Below are 22,026 nucleotides of genomic sequence, written 5' to 3' on the forward strand. Positions count from 1 at the left end.
GATGCAAATGCCCCCATAGTTCATGATGTTAAACAGAGGCATTTTGAGAGTCTAGAGAGCAAAACAAACTTGTTTGTATTATTGTATATCAACATTCTCTATGACAAGTCACAATTTCTAATCATCTTCGGGAAGCAGACGGCAAAACACCAGCATCCTTCACTTCTCTTCACACATCAAACTGGAAAAGACATGCTGAGGAAGCAGAAAGGTGCAGGTGGCCCGATATAAGCCATATTCCTTCAGACTTCGTTGGAAAAGCATGAAAAGTTTAAAAGGTAAACAACAGAGACAAGTGAAAAAGCTTAAAGGAAGACCTCATTCGCACCATAAGTCATAACTGCTGGTTGAGATAATGGTCTGCATCTGACTTCCCTCCACCACCCAAATACCCTGCAACAGTCCCAACAACATTTGAAACAGCACCACTCAACCAGGAGGTACTTCGAGTTAATAAGCCAGTCGGTGTCTGTCCCATCTCTTCAAGCATAATTTGTGGCTCTTCTGCCATCAATATGTCTAGCCGTCGTTTAATCATATAAGCCTTTATGGCTTCGACCCCTTCAACTATAACTTCCTTTGGAGGTATCACAAGAGGGTTCTCGTCCAACTTAAGCACAGTCAGGTTGTCAAGCCGACCAAATGTATCAGGCAGTTCATGGATCTGGTTGTTGCTCAGATCAAGTTCCTTTAGATTTATCAAATCACCAATTGTGTCAGGAAGCTCAGTTAGGTCACTGAAATTATTACTCAGGTTGAGGATCTCAAGATTTGTCAAGTTCCCAAAAGAACGTGGAAGCCCATGTAGTTCATTGAAGTGCACATCTAAAAGGCGCAAGGACTTCATCTCACCAATGGAAGTCGGTAAGGAACGGAGCTTGTTAAGAGAAAGTGAAAGCTTTTTTAGATTTACCAGTTCAAACCCAATATTTGTTGGCAAATAAGAAAGCTTGTTTACGCTTGCATCCAACTCCACTAATGACCTGCCACCAGCCAAAATAAAGAGTAGTCTGAGAGAACTGACAAGTCTAAATTAGTGTCTTCAGGATGGATGAAGGAATAAATAAGATCATTTCTGAACCACTATTACCTGCAATGACAAATGCCATCCGGCAAAGTGATAAGCTTATTTCCGGAGACATCTAAGATCTTCAAACTAAACAACAGACCAATGGAGTCTGGCAGCGATTCCAAGAGATTAGAAGAGAGATGAAGCTCCTCAAGGTTTTCCAAGCTCGCAATTGAATCAGGAATAACCTGTTTTCCCCAGAATTTTAGAAGCAAACAATTGCAAAAATTTGACATTCCAAACAACAACGTGCTTTTGTTCTAATTCAATCATCACAAACAACAATGCATATGCATTTTATTAATATATGTTACAGTGGCATAAATATTATGCAATTGGCAGATGCAAGAAGCATGAAGAAGATACCAGGAGGGAAATGATGCACTTAATTGGCAGTTTCAGAAAAGCAACGGCACGTTATCCATATTGTTAAGCAGAAGCAAAGTCTAACAACATGGCATCTGTATCCACTGAACAGGGAACTGTATGGTACCATATATAGCAACGGAACTAGCTTCAAAGATCAAGTACCCACTGGTTCTCTAAATAGAATAGATTTGTTGTGACACATCACAATGGACATCGTTCCACATTTGGCTTTTAAGGTAGTCAACAGTATTGCTTCAAGTATACAAGAGAAAGTATCACCTATGAGGATCCATATGACTCCTACTAGTAACAGATGGAGTAATTGATTGATTGAGCACCTATACTATGATGAATTGACAAGCAATAATTATAGAGCTCTAAACTTGCTATGAACTTCTTAATTAAGGTAACAAAAAATGGAATTTTCTGCCGATTCAATGGAGTGGAGGGAGTACAACATTACCTTTTTTGGGAGACTTGGATACTAAAAGACAACTATTAGGGAGACGAGAGTGCAGAATAATATTATCCTTTAGTTATTCTTCAAGAAGCGCAGTGGACCCAGGAATGATAATGGTGTGATGAGTAATGTTCTCCGAGAAGGGACAAGAAGAGTAACTGGGTGCTCAATTCAAGTTTACCATAATCAGATGTGAGGTTCTCAAGCTTCTTGCACCTTCACCAGTTCAAAGAAACCTATCCCCTTTAATCATGCCCACTGGTTCTATTATTTGATCTCTTCGTAGTGAAGATACAAAATTACTACTTCCTCCTTCCTAAATAAGAAGAATGGCCGGGTTCAAAGTGCCAGGTCAGCCCACTTGATTTCTGTGTGATTAAGTTTTAAAATTTTTTAAAATAAACCTCGCATACTTAGAAGCTATACGAAACTAATATACTTATGATTTTTTTATATACAAAAGTATTGAAAATTTGTAAAATTATCCTACTCAAAGCAGAAATTGTTTGACTCCCAAGTAGTAATAGTGTCATTCTCTTTAAGATGGACTCTTATTATTCAAAAGAAAAAGTGTCTCAAAAGCCACAGGATGATCAGCTTACAAAAGTAAAAAGCAGTAAACCAGGTAACAGAGTTACTAATAAAGTGCGGAAAAGGTGCAGAAATTGATATAGAGACCCTCTAAACCCACCTGCCCTAGAAATTGAAATGACGTTCATGGTACTCAAATCCAGAATTTCATTTTATCTAGCTCTTTGGCCCACTTTCAGATACATAACAATACAGTATAGCATTAAAAAAAACAAAAAGACACAGAAAAGTCGAGCATGATTGCTGCTGCTCTCACCTTACCATATTTCAGCCATCTAGCTATAGACACATCCGGTTAAAAGTGTGGCTAGGAGTTTGATATACAGTATATATTATAGCTTACCACGAAATGCAACAAGGCATTATGTAGTTGACATTTTAATACAGACCACAAGTTAAAACCCAAGAAATGAAGTCGAGAACAAGCAGTATGAAATGTAACGTAGGGATTTTGGAACTAGGGTATACCGCGAGTTGGTTATTGGACAAATTAAGCACGATTAAGGAGCGAATCTTCCCAAAAGCTTCAGGCAGCATCCTCAGCTGCCTGCCGGATAAATCAACCCTTTCTACACTCTTCCCTGACGACTCCTGCAAAATAGCAATAACTTCCTCATTCACTTCCTCTTCGAACTCAGAACTCTTCTCACCAAACGCCTGTTCAATTGCTTCAACATCACCACCAGCAACGGCAGTCTCATAGATCTTCTCCAACCTTCGCTCCGCGTCCTTCAACATCTTCTCATACGCCTCGTGCAACTCATCCAAGGCTATCAACGCCTTGTACTCCTCTTTCTCCTTTTCCGCAGCCTTTCGACACTCGTCCTCTTTAACCGCCAAGTCCGATCTCCAATGCTCGCTCTCCATCTCCGGCGGACGTGGCGAAAGGACAACCTCCGTGAGACGCTTGGACAAGTTTGCTTCGATCTCGGCTAGCTTCATCTTCGCAGTATCAACAAGCTCGTGATCAGGCCGCTCGCCTAGGGTTTTGAGCATTGATCGGGTCTGTGACACGTCAGCAACGGCTGAATTCATTGCGGCGATGACCTTAGGGTCAGTGAGATGAGGCATACGCTCGGTGATGTCGAAGTGCGGTTCTTTGGGAGGTTGAGGGAGGGGTTGGGGCTGTTCGATATCGAATTCATCGGCGGCAGTGCGTTTAGGGCCAATACTGGGAAGCTTGGACATGACGTAGGAGAGAATCGGAAATTTGGTAGGGTTTGGATCCATGGCTACTGCTACTACTCGGGAATTGAGATCAGAGATTTATGTAGTGAAATTGGGAAGGGAGCTTTGAGGTTTTTGAGTTGAAAGAGAAAATTGAGGCCAGGCCGGCTGACGAACTAATCCTGATAACCGTTTTCTACGGTTCGATCGCATCTAAAAGATAAAGATAAAATATAAAAAGAGATCGCATCTCGATGTTTTATTTAGGAAGAAAAAGAAAGGAGATCTTTTTACTTATTTAGTTGGGGGTGTAGAACTGTAGATCCAATCTGGACTCACGTTCCCCTTTGTGCTTTCATATTACTCTTCTTTTTTCGTTCTTACTCCGTCCGTTTCAATTTACAATTTACGTGAACTCATTTGATTGGGCACGAATTTTAAAAAAAGAAAGAAGATTTTTGAACTTATGGTATAAAATGAAGCACATATATTTTGTATGGCTATAAATCATTGTATAAAGGTAAATTATTTCCAAATAGGGAAAGAGGTCATTTTTTTGGCACGGACTAAAAAGAAAATAAGTTCACATAATTTGAAACGGAGGGAGTATAATTTTACTCTTCACTAGTAGAATTTTCTAAAATTTGAATGTGACATAATCTGTGGTATTTCATAAAATTGTTGAAGTGTTTAGCGTAAATAAAGGTGTTAATCGAGCCGGACCGGTCCACTAACAACCCGGTATAATCCGGTTCAGTCTGGATCAACCCGGTTCGATAAGGGATGGGACAGGTTGGCTAGGGTAGGGGGATTGTGCCAGACGGGGTTAGGCCTTTTTGGCTACTGGTGCACCGGAACCCGGCTAGCCTACTAACCCGTTGAAGGGTTTTAACCGTGTTTCAGCCCGATCTAGCCCGGTTTAAGTTAATTTTTTTTAATTCTGAATGTTACCAATGGCCAAAATAAAAAATGACCGTTGGCGATGATCATGTTTTGCACTTTTAGCCTTTTCGGCCTATCCCCTTACTAAAATAGTTCATCCATCCCTAATAATTGATAAATTACCTTTTTAGCCTTTTTAAAACTATAAATAGTCCCCCTCTTCTTCATTTTTACTTGCTCTCTTCTTTTACTCTTGTTCTCTTTCAATTCTCTCTTGATTATTGAATTGTTTATTGCTCTCAAGTTCTCAATTAATTAATATTTCAAATTTTATCAATTATTGACGGTAGCCACTACAAAATTACAATTATCAAGTGAAGTGTGGTTACCATTTTTGTTAGGTTCAAGTTAAATCATGCCCCGTACTTCTAGAGTGCGCTCAATTGGAACACTTTGAGGTGGTAGAAGAAAATGAAGAAGTTCGCAAAGTTCAGTGCAAGAACTATGGTCGAGTCTTTAATGTTCATCGAAAGTGGGAGGCACAACTGGTTTAAGGAGGCATATCAAGGGTTGTCTTTAGCGTCCTCTAGCAATTCGAATTTTAAGTTGATTTGAGACAATTTGTGTTATTTTGAATTTGTTAGACTTATTTAAGCTTAATGTGTTAGTGTATTAGACAAGTTAATTTGAAGTATTATTATGCAATAAAAAATATAAAATGAAAGCCTTTGAAGTTTAACCCTTACATATTGGTCTTATTAAATAATTTTATGTAACCACAATTTCAGTTTTCAAATTTTATAATTCAAATTTCAAATTTTAAACTTTAAAGTTTAATTTTATGCCTTAAAATACTTTTTTTATTATTTAAATGTTTGCAAACACTTAAGTAACAAAATACATTGAACAAGAAAACATAATACACCAAAAAAAAACCCGGCTCGATCCGGACCTGATAAGCCCGAACCCGGACGGGCCCACCAAAACCCGAAATATCTCAGCCCACTACCAGCTAGGATCCCCAGCCCACTAACCAGCCTGCCCCACTAACCGGACGGGCTGTTTTTCCCATGTCCAACCCGGTCCAGTCCGTCCGGTAAACAACCTTAGTTTAGCGGGAGAAATTCAAAAATACCAGATTTACAAGTAGTCATTAAAAAATAGACACAATTTCAAAAGTAATCGAAATTTAGCCACTTTTCATGTAAAGATAAATCTGAACGAAAACATTATTCAAAATCCGAAAAAACACTCCAATATAATATACTGGAATTCCCGTATATTATACTGGAGTTCCAGCATAAGTATATTGGAGTTCCAGTATATACCGATCCAGCATAATATACTGGAAATTGGAGCACCGGTGCTCCAATACATTATACTGGAGTTCCAGCATAAGTATACTAGAACTCCAGCATAAGTATACTGGAGTTCTAGTATATTATACTAGAGTTCTAGTATAATATACTAGTCCAGCATAATATATTGGAGATTGGAGCACCGGTGCTCCAATCGGCAATATATTATACTGGAACTTTCTGTGTGTTGGAGTTCCAGCATAATATGATGGAAGTTCATACACAGGTGCACCGATATCCACTATATTATGCTGGAATTTTTCGTGTTGCAGCAAAATAATGGTTATTTTTCAATGACTTTGCAAACGCCGACTATTTTTGAATGAACGGTCCGAAAATTGGCTAGCCCATACTATTTTTACTAGTTTAGCGTCGGTGCCAACCAATAAAAATTATTAGAATCACCTCATTTTTATTATCCAACCTTTTCCCAAAGGTATTGACATAAAGTAAAGGACAAGTCTGAAATGAAATACTCCTAGTAGATACTATACTACTCTATCAAGCTTTCGAGCAGTCTTGATGTTTTAATTGACAATCTCAAAACATGCTCAAGCAGTTGAAAGATATCTAGGAACCAGACCAGTAGAGAAAGCTTGCTATCTTTTAAGTCAATGTTTATTTCCAGAGTATAAACTTTCGCTAGTCCAAGCCCCTGTAACAAATGACAGGAGTTCTGCTTTGGTGCTAATAGTGTCCTTCAGGCATCTTGAGAAGCCCGTTTACTGCTAATAATGTCTTTTAGTCATCTTAAGAAGCCAAATCTCCATTGTTTTTTGTAAAGGTTCATCCCGCTCCTTTGACCCTGCGTTAATTTTATAAGCATTTATTGAGTTCGTAGTAATTTACGTTTGTGGAAGGCCATTGCATACTTTTGTTAATGAGCCTATTATGGCCTACAGTAGACGCAGTGACAGCAACGTATTCACTCTCTACTGTAGATAAGTTGGTAACATATGATCTCTTTGATTAAGGAAGTTATTGTTTATATTTAGTCATGTGCAAGACACAAGGGAAAAGAGATTATGCTCAGTTGGAACATTTATTGTGTTCACAGAAGAATTTCTTACTTGCAATTGCTTCTGATCCAGTTATAAAATGTGGAAGTCTGTTTATATGAGTATCTTCCTTGTGTTCTTACACTGTGCCATCGAATAAAGACTTGGAATATATTTTCTGGTCCGTTGTTACATATGGGGCACAAGAAGCTTCAAGGCTAAAACAGACAAGTCATATGGAGTAATTATTCTATTGAGGTTTTACTGCACCTTAACCAAAAGAACAGAGAGAACACGGGACCAAAAATAGCCGAGTTTTCCCCTTGAACCATAAGTTAATAATAGAACATGGAATATTGAATCATTACTGTGAGAAGCTGATATATAAAGTGTGCAAAGTTTATCAAATGTTACTGTGGTCTTGATTGGTTGTGACAACTCTAATGTTGAACATCTGTATCTAAGTAAGTGGAAAATGCTGTATCTAAGTGAGTAAGTGGCAACATTTGCCAGCTTCCTATCAACTTGACAATAATATCTCCCTTTCAACCAACTCTAGTATATCCTTGAGTCGAGTGGTAAATTTCCCAACAACATTCCTAGTAATTCTCTGCTCAAATTTGGTGTTTTTCAGCCACATTACACCAACACTAACATCACACTTGCATGAATTATGTACAGAAGTAGAGTCTTTGATCTCGTATCTAAACTGCACCTGCAAAGATTAAGAAATAAACCTAATCAACTCTGCCTGGTTTTACAGAACGGACAACGGTAATGAACAATTGAAACGTACTCGGAAATGATCACCAAACGGGACATCATGCAGGGCCATGATCTCATTGATGGTCCATCCACTGTCATTTGCAATAGGAGACTTCTGTTGTGTGCTTGTGACTTCACCACCAAAGACTGAGATGAAGCGGTTGAATTTGTAAGATACAAGTCTCTCTGAAACATTGAGAGCTACAGTTTCCCATGAAGTTGTGACATAATTGAGACAGCCAGATTTGCTCATTACTCTATGCTCCAAATCTCCTCCATCAAACATCTGCATCAGTGATTTAACCTGCAGAATTTCCGGCAAAATATCCAAAGCCCCTAGTTAGTCAAGAGATCTAATCTAGACTGGTCAATTCCCCAGGCAGAGGAAAAGGAGTAGGATTATCGGATAGCTTCTCCAGACCTGCCAGTGTTATAGACCTGAACAAATATAATTAAAATACTTGTTTACCACTTAACGACTAAATTGCTCATTCTAGTCCTAGTAGAACGCAGAAGTCAATTCAGTTCTGGTTTGGGGCAGTAATTTATGTTAAAACTTACACTTACAGCTTCAAAATATGTAAAAATAAATCTTGAGATATTCTACGAAAATACTTCCTCAGCATTCCCTCCAATCATGTTTTACAGATAAAACAGACAAAGCTCAGGGTCAACAAAACACCACAAAATTCAGACAGTCAAATGTAAGATGGAAAACTTAAGACAAATAAAAACTTACACTGACAAGTAGTTCTGCAGAATAGACTTTAGACATTTGTACATCCTCAACGACTAAGTATGACGCAGTGTCTTCAGACAAAACAAGCTTTTCATCATTTTCCTGCTGCACTTCTACAAGTTCTGCTTTCTGATCTGGAGGCAGTGTCCTTGTTCTCCACAATGCCATGATTGTCCTGCTACAACAAAACTATGTTCTAATCTCCCCATGTCGAAACATAATGTGCAATTAAATGTATGTCCTAATTTTTTGTTACTGACACCAAAAATTTTCCCCATAATACCTGCTTGCAACATTGAATGACACAAATGAATGAAAACAGAAATGCAGTCGGCCGCCTTCATCTTGATACCTAGCACCGTGCCTAACATCAACCCCTCGACCTTTGCGCAAAATTATTATAAGTGCAGGGCTCCACATGGTTGACCATGATGGGGAAACCACATTAACATCCTCAATATCCTCCCATAGGAAGAAAAACTTTGTTTTGTGACCAAACAAATTTGCATAAAATCCAACAATTCTGGCAGATAGAAAGATCCGCCCCTGCAGTAGCAATACAAAAATTAAGTGATACACTAGATTTCAACTCCTAGGAGTTGAAGATCAAATGTTCACAAACCGTGTGTTAAAAGCAACCAATTAAAATGCAACAAAGGAGGAATGGTGAAGTTTCAAGATCAAAAAGATGCGGAGTTCAACAAAATATAATGCAACCCATGTCCAAGCTGGTAGGGGGAAAAAAGCCATCTGGTCTATCTATATGGGTGCCGTGTCAGTTTATGGTATACAGTATATATCTCTGTTGAAAATAAGTGAATGCTACTTAGGAAAGCATCCCCATATTTTTTAAATGGAATAGATATCATATAGTCAGAAGCTTCCAGATGTGAATGCTATTTAACAGCAAGATCTTAATTTCTTTCTTTATTTTTCTTGCTTGCCCCGCGCGCTTAAGTGTTGATATCAGTTCATCAGATTTGGCATAGTCATAACGCATTGAAACAACATTCAAACACCACAGATCACTTAGAAGTTGAAACATAATAACATCGCATATACTCCAATGAAACCTGTAATGGCATCTTTCTTTTGAGGGAGCACGAGTAGTCATTGATTAAAAATTCTTCTGGAGGCAGCCCAAAAATTTTCTGAAATGTTGAGTTCTTGTGCGGCGAATGAACGTTTAACTGCCAAGCATATCAGTTGGATGTTTTACACTTTTGCTAATGCGAAACAATTTGAAGGAAAAGAAAAGAAGAAGATATAACCTACCTTCTTTCCAACTTCTTTTTCCATCTTTGTTAGGTAGTCTCGGATAGTTTCAACTCCATTGTTATTGTCCAAATAAATCCTCAAGTGCAACTTTGATTGTGAAGACAGAGCAGTTTTTCCTTCGAGAGGAACCCAAATGTCTGCCAATTCTGCAGAAGTGTGTTTTAGGAAATTAATTTCTGCATGCCCAAGTGATGAAGCTTGATCAAATGGACCATCGAAGTCGAAAACTTCCACGTCTAACACCGAAGGTGGTTCTTCTGCAGCATCAAACTCTAGCATCTCTGCAAAAGTATCAGGTAAGCATATGACCCTAAAAACAACTAACAAAAGAGAGAGAAAATGAGAAGAAAATGCACACCACTCCACTGAGGGTCAAGAGTTTGAAGCTGGACAGAGCTAGTTCTTGTTTTGCCATTGCATGTAAAGACCACATATGGATCTGGGAAACCTGTTGGATCCAAGGAAGCTAAGTTCACTCCCTCAATCAAAGCTACAGTAAGTACCCATCCATCACCTTGTGCTTTGACTCCATGATCATTTCCTGTCAAAACCAGAATCTGTTAACTTAACTATGGACACAAAACCATTTGTGCATCAAACCACAAAAGTTAGACAAATAAAGAAAAGACAGGACATATTTAAAGACCTCTTCGCAGCCTAGCTTCTACAAAACGTGAAACCATGTTATATACCCGCTCCAATTGCAGAACTAGTATTCCGCTGGTGATAAATTCTCCAACACTATCCGGCAAATCAAAACCATGATACTCCAGTCCATGTAATTTGCTAGGTTCACTTAATATAATGTGCACTAAGACATACAAAACCATGAAAATAGTGGATACAACTGTAAAATTCCAAAAGTACTCCTTTGCCAGTTCCCAATCTGACTGATGTTCAGTCTGCAAAGATGCCAAAGCTCGATCTTTCTCTAAGACAACCTTTGAAGTTGTTACTTTCAATTTGCGAGCTAATACCTCTGCAAACTGGTCAAAGCTCTCCTTCAATCCCTGCCGAGCTCCTCCTTCAATCATTGATTTCATCATAGTGTTCTGGCTGAAGTTAATGGCCCAGGATACAACCAGACGCGCGGATTCTTCACCAGAAGATTCCTGTTGGCCAGGCATTATCTTGTAAAGCAACTCAATCTTGAAAGTACTCCCATATGGAACGTCAGGGGTACTTACAGAGACAAAAACAGAAAATTCTTTTCCATCAGCTTTAACATATGTTTGCTCTTCTGTGGCTTGAACAGCCTTAACTAATTTACTTGCTGCTTTCATATAGGTGACAACTCTTGTTAAACACAGTTCATCTGATTTCCATGACCACGGACCCTCGTGCATATCTGTTGTACCCTGCAACTCTGCAAGATCTTTCCTGAACTGGGAATCAGGAGCAAAAAGAAGCATGTTAAGATCTTTTGACGACGCAACATATGTCTGGTCCAGCAGGACTCCGCCATGCAGGTCCCCTGGCATTTCTTTATCTTCACTTGTTGTCCGCATTCGCTCAATCACTTCTTCAAAGCTATGGCTAACCGGAGACTCCTCCAAACAGTCTTCATAGTCAGATGCGGTCGTGGATATATCAGAAGAATCATCCTTCTTCGATTCTTCCTCGTCGCTTTTCTTGGCTTCTTCATTCTTGCCGAAAAGCTTCTCGAAATGGCAAGCAATGTTCTTCATTAAATGCTTCCCTTCCGAAATTTTCTTGGAATGAGTTGCAAAGCCATGCAAATCTTGAGAAGATTTGCTTATCACTTCATTTTCTCTTGAAGTATCGTTTGTTGGATTTACATAACAGACATGGTTGGTGGATACATCTTTGCCCTTCCCATGAAAGGAAAGAGTGAGAAGAATCTTCCCTGCATTGATAAGGCAATACATCTGCTCATAATCCAAACAAAGGAAAATAAAAACTAAAAGATAAAAAGCATTAAACCAATAGATAGATTCAATTCACAAAAAGAGTTGGGATTTATATCTAAGAAGATGCCAGTAAAAATGCGGAACCCCTTTTAAACTACTAGAGATAAAAGACTATCACTAGCTAAAAAAACGAATTTTTGTCTAATTAAATTACAAATGGTATTGCTTCTTTATCATTCTCTGGAAAACTGTTACAAGAGGGTGTAGTATTAGGTAACTAATTGAAACAATGTACACAAGGAGAGATGAAAAGTAGGAGAAATTCTAACCGCAATCTCTGTTAACTGATTTTGCACTTTTGGGTTTTTGAAGAGAAAACCAAGTGGGAGGCAAGTTCTGATTTTCCTCAGCCGCAACAGACCAGACGGGTATTTTCACCTTACCAACAAAATCCCCATAATGAACATTAAGGAATCCAGAATCATCACGATGTTGATATACAGAGAGAACAAGTTCCTCCTCTAAATCATTAACCCTGAACACAAACTCTTCATTCCAAATAGGGTTCTTAGTATTTTTCAATACCCTTGTCTTGGACTTGAGCTTTCCTAGTTTTAACTTCACATAAGAGTCCTCCACTGCCCATTCCTTGCCCTCCAACAAATACACGTAAAGTCTCATTCTTCTTTAGTACTATTTAGAAAATGCAATACGCCGACCCGATTTTGCTTTGCCGTGGAGGACACAAATAGAAAAGGAAGTGCATCTTCTTTCTGGCTTGGTTTGTTGGTCGTAAGTGGTACGGGGAAGAGAGAGAATTCATGGTGAAGCCATGAAGAAACGTGGGTTGTTTTGAAAAGTGACACGAGGGAGAGGGAGATTTTGTTATTTTTGGGAAAAAAGAGGAGGCGGTTTGTATAATTTATTACTAGGATGTTCGGGACTTTGATGGAATTGGATACCATCTCAGTTTATCTTCTTTTTTGGCATGTAATTGAGTTGCGTGAGGGGGTATTAGGTAAACATTTAGTTGCATAGATGCTTACATCAAATTATATTCGTTATTATTATAGCTAAGTAATAAAATAAAATATAATGATAGTTAATTACTATAATTTTACTAATAATAATGTGTGTCAAAATTGCATCATAATTGGCTGGTGTAAAATTGTGCGTAAATTCTTACAACAAAAATTAAAATACTTATCCCCAGTGTTCTGTCTGACATAAAAATCACGTAAAATATCATAACTATTGTCTTACAAAAAAAAGTATTAAACCCTTTTTGTAAACGAATTAATGAGAAAATAAAGGATAAATCCTAGCCACGGATAATTAACTCTAGATCAAAAAATATTGAATAAGAAAATAGGATATAATTAAGCTCATAAACTTTTTAAGATTATAAAAGGTATCGAATGTAAATGATGGGCTTACTTTCTTGACGTACTGTTCCATAATTTAAGAATGTAAGAATAAAGAAGAAAAAGAAGGAATGTCATCGACAACTACAGAATCTATCTTTATTGATTCAATAATGATGATTACAAAGACCAATAGCCAAGATCTAAACCTTCTCTTGTTTTTCCTCAGAAGCTTTCTCCCGTTCTTTTATGTTTTTAGATGAAGCAAAAAGAGTCTCATGTTCTTGTTCTCTTACCTAGTATATATACAGTAAGTATTCCCTTTTATCCAACGATCCTTAGCCAGAATACCCTAATCTGCCGATTGTACTTTAGGTTGTCCCCCTTAAATGCCACGATATGTATTTTGTCATACAGGCTTTCTGATATTTCGACCTCGGTCGTGGTCGAGATAATCGTCATTATGGTGCCTTATGGATGCAACCACGACTTAGTCGACCCCTCGCCATTCCTTTTTGCGCCGATCCTCGTGTGGTCAGATTTCAACCCATGCAGATAATCCCTTTGCCTTTTGAGGTCGTTTTTGGGCGAGTTCGATGGGCGAATTTCATCAATAAGAAAACTTATGAGAAATCTGGGCACCTTGGCGATGGGAGAATACCTCATGGCGAGGTAATGACATGACGTTTCGGGAGTTGCATCAGACCGTCACGTCAGTTCAAAATGTCATTAAAGCTCATCATGTGTCATTATGGCACATGTTTTCTATGTATCGCGTCATTTCCTGTGCCCTTTCTGTTTTCAAAATGGCGGCGTTTGGCTTTCCCACTCAAGGTACTTATATCCCTATAAATAGGGAAAATCTTTCATTTGAATGATGTGTTTCCCAATCGCTCAAGAAAGATTTTCGCAACTTTTCTTCTTCTCCTTCAGTTTCTCACATTTCCCTCTCTGTTAAAATTCATGTGGCCTTTACCTTTTTTTCCTTTATTATTCCTGATTCTCACAATCAAAGAAGAGATGTCTAGTGCATCCCCCAACCCTGATAGAGTCATTGATGCTCCAGTGCCGGAAAACGATATACCCCTACTCAAAGAGGGAGTGGAAATGGCGGAGGACGAGGGTTTTACAATGGTAGATGAGGTGGTTCCCTACCCGGGGAAGGCGAGGACTGACTTCAATATCCCTGCTAGGGATGAGCCGGAACTTGTTTTTTCCACGATGGATGTTGCGGCGCTCACTGCATTCAAAGCCAAATGGGGGATCCCTGATCACACTAAACTGGTTCCGGCGGATCAGGACATAGTGCATATACACCGTCCTGGCTACTGTGCATTTTATGTGTATCCCTTTGTCATCGGATACACGCTTCCCCTTCCTTCCTTAGTGGTGGACTTCTGCCGCTTCTATGAGGTGTGTCCGACTCTCAACTCTCTCCGTACGTGTACAAGCTCTTCTTTATGCTCATCAAGTATGCGAAGCTGGCCGACCGAGGAATTTCTCTACAACACATGTTTCACCTCTTCGCCCCCCATTTTCTTAAGGGTACAATGATTCACATGCGTCACCAAGGATCCAAGGGTGTGGTGGTGAAGATGGATGACAAGGCAAATCGTTGCTTTTGGGAGAACTTCTTCTACGTTCGAACGAAGCACTTGGTATCGAACCCGGCGGGGTTTCCTGAGACGTAGAATTTTGCCCGTAGGTCTTCCTTTCTTTTTACTTTATACATTTTTTCTTAAGATGGTTGTTGGTCGTATCCCTTTAATGACCTCGTTGAGTGTTCGTTTTTGTTTTCATAGCCGAGAGAGTACCTCCTCCGCTAGTTGTTAATATTACCAAGTGGGTAAGCGAGATTCTCCCCCATACGATGGGGATTCGCGAATAGGCACCTTTCCATGAGAGGTTTGGGCGCAAGCCTCCTACTGGTGAGTCGGCTCCGTAGTTTCTTTTACCTTATCTTTGTTTGGTCGAATCTCTTCTCATTGGCAGGTCGGAGAGGAGTGAAAAGGGCAAGGGCTCGTGCGCTTGCTTTCCGCCAACCGGCTTTCTCTGCCCGGCCCATTCCAAGGGCAACTATGTATGAGGGCATCCAAAGTTTGGTTGTTCGGCGGTCCACATCCGCGACTGAACCTGTTCGTTTGGAGGTTGCTCCTCGAGCGGACACTCCAGTTTCCACAGTCCGTTCAACGGATGAACCTTCTCGCAATAGTGGCGAAGAGGCACCATCAAAGAGGCGGAGGTTGTGAGAGGGGGCGTCTTTAGCTGAGACATCCTCGAGGGGCGACCCTACTTTGGAGGTATCTGAAGTTGGCGGTGATACCAGCCAAGGTGCGGAGGAGACACTTATTTCGGTCGTGGAATAAACCATCGTGGCAGGGGGCAAAGTTCGGGGGCCGTCGCGATTGTTCCGAGCGGTCCATCGTCATCTCGGCTGGGTCGCACCCCTCTTCGGCTAATGAGAGGTTGAAGGACATGGTGGTAGATGATTACGAATCTGATTCCGACATCGATCATGAGGACATGAGGATGTTCGAGGAAGGATTTACCATGGTCGATGTGAGGGTGGAAGGTCCTTCTCGTGTGCTCGAAATTCCATCAGACTTTAACCTGATGGAGGACACGGTGGAGTTAGTGCCCCAATTTGACCTTCTGTGCTCTACCGCCGAAAACGAGTCTCTTCGGGAGATTAATGATTCCGCTTTGTCATGTAGTGTGGCTGGGATGGCCTTGAAGGTAAGTTTCCTTTCGCTATTTTCTTTATTTTGTGCCATTTTGCTTTCACTAATTCCTTCCCTCTGTTTTTAGACTTACATGCTAGAGATCGAGAGTGCTCGTAGGGCTGAGACGAGGGCCGAAGTCTTTCTAAAAATGGCCGCAAAGTATCGTTGGTATCGCAACAGGTGTCGCGAGATGCATATGCAACTTAGGGCGGGCGGTAATACTCAATCCGTTAGGAAGGAGTTAGAGAAAAGAGACGAGGATCTGATGCGGTCTATCCGCAGATACAGCAAGCTCGATGAGCTACTTAGTGCCAAAGACGAGGAGCTCGAGGTGGGCAAAGGGGTTGCAGCGGAATGCGAGGATCTTCAAGCGAAGGTGTTGTCTTTGCGAGCTGAGCTTGAGCAAAATGCTACTAGAGTCGCCAATCTAAGTGTAGAATGGACGGAGAAGGTGGCTGAGTTGGAGAGAGCCGAGGGGGCTCGAGCGGTGGCTTTGGAAAGGATGGCAACACTGGAAGACACTATCCGTGTCCTCAGGTCTGAGCAGGAAGTCGAGAAGGTGATGACCACACTGAGGGAGGCACGGCTCGAGGAGCGGATCGGTGAACATGATCGGGATACTTCAAGCCTAGGAGACAGAGTTACGACTCTCGAGGCAGAGAATGCACAATTGTTGGCTTAGGACCCCCTCAAGTATCTGCCTCTGCTGCAGTCCCTCGCCGTTTGTACGAGCAATGGGTCCATGCTAAGGCCCAACGAGATATATACAAGGGTTTGTAGGAGGTGGGGAGCGTTCCTAAGGCCGCTTTTGTAGATGCTAGGACGAAGGCACGTGAGGCTCGTCTTGCCTGCGGTTATGATCCTCCGACACCGAAGGCCGGTGAGGGTGCTCAGATTGAAGATGGGCTTCCTTCTGATGATGGAAATGCTGGAGAGAATGGCAGTGGAGATGATGCCGAGTGAAATTTTTTGCAACTTTTGTACTTAATTTTCTTTTGTTCTTTTGTTGCTGTTTGTTTTTATTATTATTTTTTTCTTGGGGGGACCATTTTTGGCCTTTTGTAAGGCGTAGCTGCTGCGTATGTACATCTTCTAAATAAGGCAGTTGTTTTTCCTTTGGTTGCATATCTTTTGACTTTCCTTTTCTCTCTCTTTTTTTGAAAAAGATCTTCAGATTTCCCCGTGATGAGTCCCTAATTTTTAATTGGGAACTCGAATGAGGGCAAATTTAGTTCGCTTGATTTGAGAGAGATTGGATCTCATCTTGTTAGTTTGGACGGAGTCACTTTTGATTTGCAAATTCGAGGGAGGTTGAATTCTGATTTACCAACTTGGGCGAAATCCATTTTAACTTGTAAATTCGAGCGAGGTCAAATTCAGACTTGCCAACTTGGGCGAAGTCAATTTTATCTTGTTAATTCAAGCGAGGTCGAATTTAGACTTGCCAACTTGGGTGAAATCAATTTTGACTTATATATTCGAGCGAGGTCGAATTCAGACTTGCCAACTTGGGTGAAGTCAGTTTTGACTTGTATATTCGAGCGAGGTCGAATTCAGACTTGCCAACTTGGGCGAGGTCAGTTTTGACTTATATATTCGAGCGAGGTCAGATTTTACTTTCGTTTGGCGATGGCGGGGGGTCGTAAGGGTGTAAATTCGAGCGAGGTCGAATTTTACTTTTGCTTGGCGATGGTCGGGGGCCGTAAGGGTGTAACTTCAAGCGAGGTCAAATTTTACTTCCACTTGGCGATGTCCAGGGGCCGTAGAGGTGTAAATTCGAGCGAGGTCGAATTTTACTTTTGCTTGGCGATGGCCAGGGGCCATAGGGGTGTAAATTCGAGCGAGGTCGAATTATGATCCGTTATAAGTTTGACGAGGTCGAACCTTTTCTTATTAATTCGAGCGAGATCAAATTTATACTTCCGCTTGGCGATGTGCTGGTTTGGTGGCGTGGTTTGAATGTCGCACACGACCTTGCTTTTATTGGAGAATATTACTCGTTGTTGTATCGTTACTGCGTGTGTCGGGATGAGTCCCAGTTTATTTACTCTTTCTTTCATTGGAGAATACTATGCGTTGTTGCACTGTGTATGTGTCGGTGGAGTCCCATTTTATCTAGTCCATTCATTTCTCGGCCTGGAGAGGTCGTTGACGGGATGAGCGATGAACTTATTACTTGGGCTTTTGGGCACCCTAGTACTTGATTAATTCAAACGAAGTTCGGACGTGATTCGTAATATGTAGTCGGCTGAATTGGCGTAGGATTGTCATGGCGAATATACGTGCAAGCTTTTCGAGTTCATGTGTTGCCTGTGTCGGAGGGACTGTACGTTCCATGGGCTTACCGCTTAGTCCAGGGTCATGGAGATTTTCTTAATAATGTCGGCTTGTTCTGAGTCATTTGTTTGTTATTTGTAATATGGTACGGTGTGGAGGGTTTTGCTTGACCGTTTCCTGCGGGATGGTATGGTTGTTTGACCAAAAAAGTGTTGAACCTTTTAGTTAAGCTAATTAATGAAGAAATAGAGGGTAAATATTAGCCAAACATAATTGACTCTAGATCTAAGCATATTGAATATGAGAATCGAAAGAGACTGAGCTTATATAACATTCCTTAAGATGATTAACAAACATCAAATGTAAATGATAAGCTTACATCTTTGATATATCGTTCTGTACTTGTAAGAGCAAAGAAGGAAAAGAGGGAGAGTTGTTGATAACTATGAAATCTATCTTTGTTGATTCAACAATGATGATTACAAAGGGTTGTAACAAAAATTTGGGCTTTTGGTTTGTTGTTGGAGGTCCCCTCCTGTTGAGAACCAAAATCTGAGAATTGTGGAATCTCCGATTGAAACCCCCTTTCTTGCTTTCTTTCCTCACATATATATTACCAAATTTCCCCCTTTATCCGATGGCCTTTAACCACTGTACCCTCTTATGACTGTACTCTTCCTTACTTGCCCAAGTATTATGACATATGTTCTATTGTGTAAGCTTTCTGGTGGCTCAACCTCGGTATTGGCCGAGATACTCGTCGCTATTACGGCTCGTGGGCACGACTATGGCTTGGTCGACCCTTACCATTCCTTTTAATGATAATCCACTCTTGTAATCAGATTTTGACCCATACAATGGTGTGGAACATTTTTCTAATGTTTTCAGTGGCGTTTGTTCCTTGTTCGCGCACCTGTGAGAATGTTTGTGTTCCTATCCCAATCTAAAAACGAAAATAACAAGTTAAACCCAAACGAAATTGCATGTTACCTTGACCTGATAAGTCGGCGAGGAGAGAAGGCGCTGCAGGACGACTCGTTTTATCCCGTACTCGAATGGCGGCTTCAGATTTGGTAGCCTCGTATTTGGCTTCGTTGTTAGTCGCGTCTAGGCTTCTTATGGGCTGAACTTACTTTGCCCATTGGGATATCGAGCTCGAGTCCCGGTCTGATCCCGTCCGATGTGTGCAAAAATAAGGGAAACATAAGTTATACTCTGTACATAAATTACACTATGTGCATAAGGGTACAAAAATAAGGCAGGGTAAGCCGGTTATTTCAAAGAATCACATAGTAGGCTTGTCGTCCCTTCCTAAGAGGTGGAAGTATAGATCGGTATATAACATTAATATAGCAAATAGGATTGCGGACGTGCTAACTGCATAGTGGCCGTAATCCCGCTTTGAGTACTCATACGAAGTACCAAACCCATCGCTACAGCGAGACGTGGATTTTGTATAGATATCAGACATAATTTCGATTTCATGCAAAGATCTCACCCTGAGTGGTTTTGTTATTTCAAAAGCTTGCCTACAACTTTCTCAAGTTGGTATTTATACTGAGAGGGTGAGGCTATGACAACCGGGAAGTGAAACTCTAGTTGGCTTTAGATCTAGAGGGAACTAAGATTTTGGCTAGAAAATTCCGACAGATGGTGCCAAATTGTCTTACCAAAAAAAGTATTAAACCATTTTTGTAAACGAATTAATGAGAAAATAGAGGATAAATCCTAGCCAAGGATAATTAACTCTAGATCAAAGAATATTGAATAAGAAAATAGAATATAATTAAGCCCATAAACTTTTTAAGATTATAAAAAATATCGAATGTAAATGACGGGCTTACATTCTTGACGTACTGTTCCATAATGTAAGAATAAAGAAGAAAAAGAAGGAATGCCATTGACAGCTACAGGATCTATCTTTATTGATTCAATAATGATGATTACAAAGATCAACAGCCACGATCTAAACCTTCTCTTGTTTTTTCCTCAGAAGCCTTCTCATGTTCTTCTGTATTTTTAGATGAAGCAAAAAGAGTCACATGTTCTTGTTCTCTTACCTAGTATATATACAGTAAGTATTCCCTTTATCCAGCGGTCCTTAGCCAGATACCCTAATCTGCCGATTGTACTTTAGGTCGTCCCCCCTAAATGCCACGACATGTATTTTGCTCTACAGGCTTTCTGATGGTTCTACCTCGGCCGTGGTCGATATACTCGTCATTATGGTGCCTTATGAATGCAACCACGGCTTAGTCGACCCCTTACAATTTCTTTTTTTGCAGATCCTCATGTGGTCAGATTTCGACCCATACAACCATATGACTTGATCATAAAATAATCCAAAATCAAAATATATTTGAAGAACTAGTTTGCTAAGAGATACACTTTGGCTAAACTTTGATAGTCGAAATAGTCTTATTCGCATTTATCATTAAACTCTGCATGTGAAATTTGTAAATAAAGAAAAATATAAAATAATCCTAACTCAACTCTACTAGCTAGTTTGAGATCAAAATTGTGAGATGCTAGTATATAAGGAGTAGACAGTTATTTCTCTCTCAATCAGTTTGAATACAATCTGTGATGGATCAAGAAACTAGTACTATATAGTACTCCACTTCTATCACAGAAATTAAGAGTCCATCAAACTATATAGAGAACCAGGTTCTTTATTAGTTCCAACAGAACTGATGCACACTGCAGTAAGTAAATGACACAATGGAGTTTTACGTGGAAAACTCCTAGCTCACGGGATTAAAAATCACGACCTACTCTTGTAGGATTTCAACTTCACTACTGAGCAAACTTCAAATTACAACCTATTGTAACCTAGGAATTAACCTCTTAATCCCTCACTAACTTGTAACAACTCTATTACAAGCCCCTTTGTAATAACTCTATTACAAAGCTTACAACTCGACTAACTCTAGCCAAGACACAAACACAAGGTTTATGATTTTACAAAAGGTTTCCTACACACCGCTTCTAACTAAGCTAAGTAGGAATTACAAATAAAGTACTTTAACAAAGGTGCAACGCAACTAAGGACATGTAATGACTCAATACAGGAAACTGGTCCTCTATTATGTTGTTCTTTGTTCTTGATGCCCTTGAGAATCACATGCAGAAATGACACTGACTTGAGAGAATGCTTGATCGATTCTTCAATGTGCATGTCTTTTATTTTACCTTTGCTTGATGTTAATATTACATTTGTGACATCACTTGAATGATACAAGTGTATTAGTAAAAATTAGACTCGCCATGTGGGTCTATTAAATGGCGACACGTGTCAGTAAAGTTTGAAGAAAAGTGAAGAATGACATGTAAAGATGATATGTGAAACACCCTCGGGACCGAACATACTTGTACCGTGCCTGTTAGCCTCGGAACTGATCATCATGAAATAGCTTGGATCAGGTGCAGGAGAATATCTCATAATTACAAATGAAGAAGGAATCAATTAATCTGAAATTATATGGGATTTACCATCATTACACCATCAGTTACAAATCAATTATTAACAAATGCAATAAATGATTGTAACAGTCAGAACAAGACAATCAATTATAAGATTGACTCAAAAAGCACGAGATTGACTCAACAGGCACGGGATTGACTCAACAGGCACGAGATTGACTCATTAGTTATGGAATTAACTCATCAGTTATGGAATTAACTCATCAATTACGGAATTAACTCATCAGTTACGGAATTCCAGCATTTACACAGATGTTACAAGTCTTCCAAAAGTAATGGATGAATTGAGTAAATGCTAATAATGGACTCATAATTCAAGGAGAATGATTACTTAAATTTAGCCCTATAAATAGACATACTTTTACCACCATCAGAGGAATCTAATTTTCTTCTCTACAATTCTATATATTGTAATCCATAACATCTTGCTCCCAAGTTAGCCATAGTTCGACCCTTCAAGCTCTGTTCGGCTCATTATCCTATCAAGGATCATTCAATAAGAATTCTTTCTTCTCTGCTTTATTTTTATTATATTATCTGTCATTGAATTTTTTTCTCACTTCTCTATCAAGTTGTATTAACGAAATTTTATATCTTTCGGATTGAATCGGTTGTTTGTGGCCCGTCATATA

General features: G+C 39.8%; 2 protein-coding genes across 2 annotated transcripts; both read right to left on the reverse strand.

Annotated features, from left to right (window-relative positions):
• On the reverse strand, nt 1-3,985 carry LOC107806621 (plant intracellular Ras-group-related LRR protein 1-like). The gene is made up of 3 exons (XM_016630809.2): nt 2,958-3,985; nt 1,091-1,257; nt 1-983 (listed from the first exon to the last, which is right to left on the reverse strand). The coding sequence occupies exons 1-3, from the start codon at nt 3,717-3,719 to the stop codon at nt 335-337; spliced, it is 1,578 nt and encodes a 525-aa protein (XP_016486295.1). The 5' UTR covers nt 3,720-3,985; the 3' UTR covers nt 1-334.
• A 3,244-nt stretch (nt 3,986-7,229) lies between these two features.
• Nucleotides 7,230-12,371, reverse strand: LOC107806622 (C2 and GRAM domain-containing protein At5g50170). Its single transcript, XM_016630811.2, has 9 exons — nt 11,877-12,371; nt 10,323-11,543; nt 10,035-10,217; nt 9,674-9,957; nt 9,472-9,588; nt 8,682-8,944; nt 8,399-8,573; nt 7,691-7,963; nt 7,230-7,609 (listed from the first exon to the last, which is right to left on the reverse strand). The coding sequence occupies exons 1-9, from the start codon at nt 12,226-12,228 to the stop codon at nt 7,415-7,417; spliced, it is 3,063 nt and encodes a 1,020-aa protein (XP_016486297.1). The 5' UTR covers nt 12,229-12,371; the 3' UTR covers nt 7,230-7,414.
• Between the last annotated feature and the right edge of the window lie 9,655 nt (nt 12,372-22,026).

The sequence above is a fragment of the Nicotiana tabacum genome, chromosome 6 (genome assembly GCF_000715075.1).
Source record: "Nicotiana tabacum cultivar K326 chromosome 6, ASM71507v2, whole genome shotgun sequence".
Taxonomy (NCBI): Eukaryota; Viridiplantae; Streptophyta; class Magnoliopsida; order Solanales; family Solanaceae; genus Nicotiana; species Nicotiana tabacum.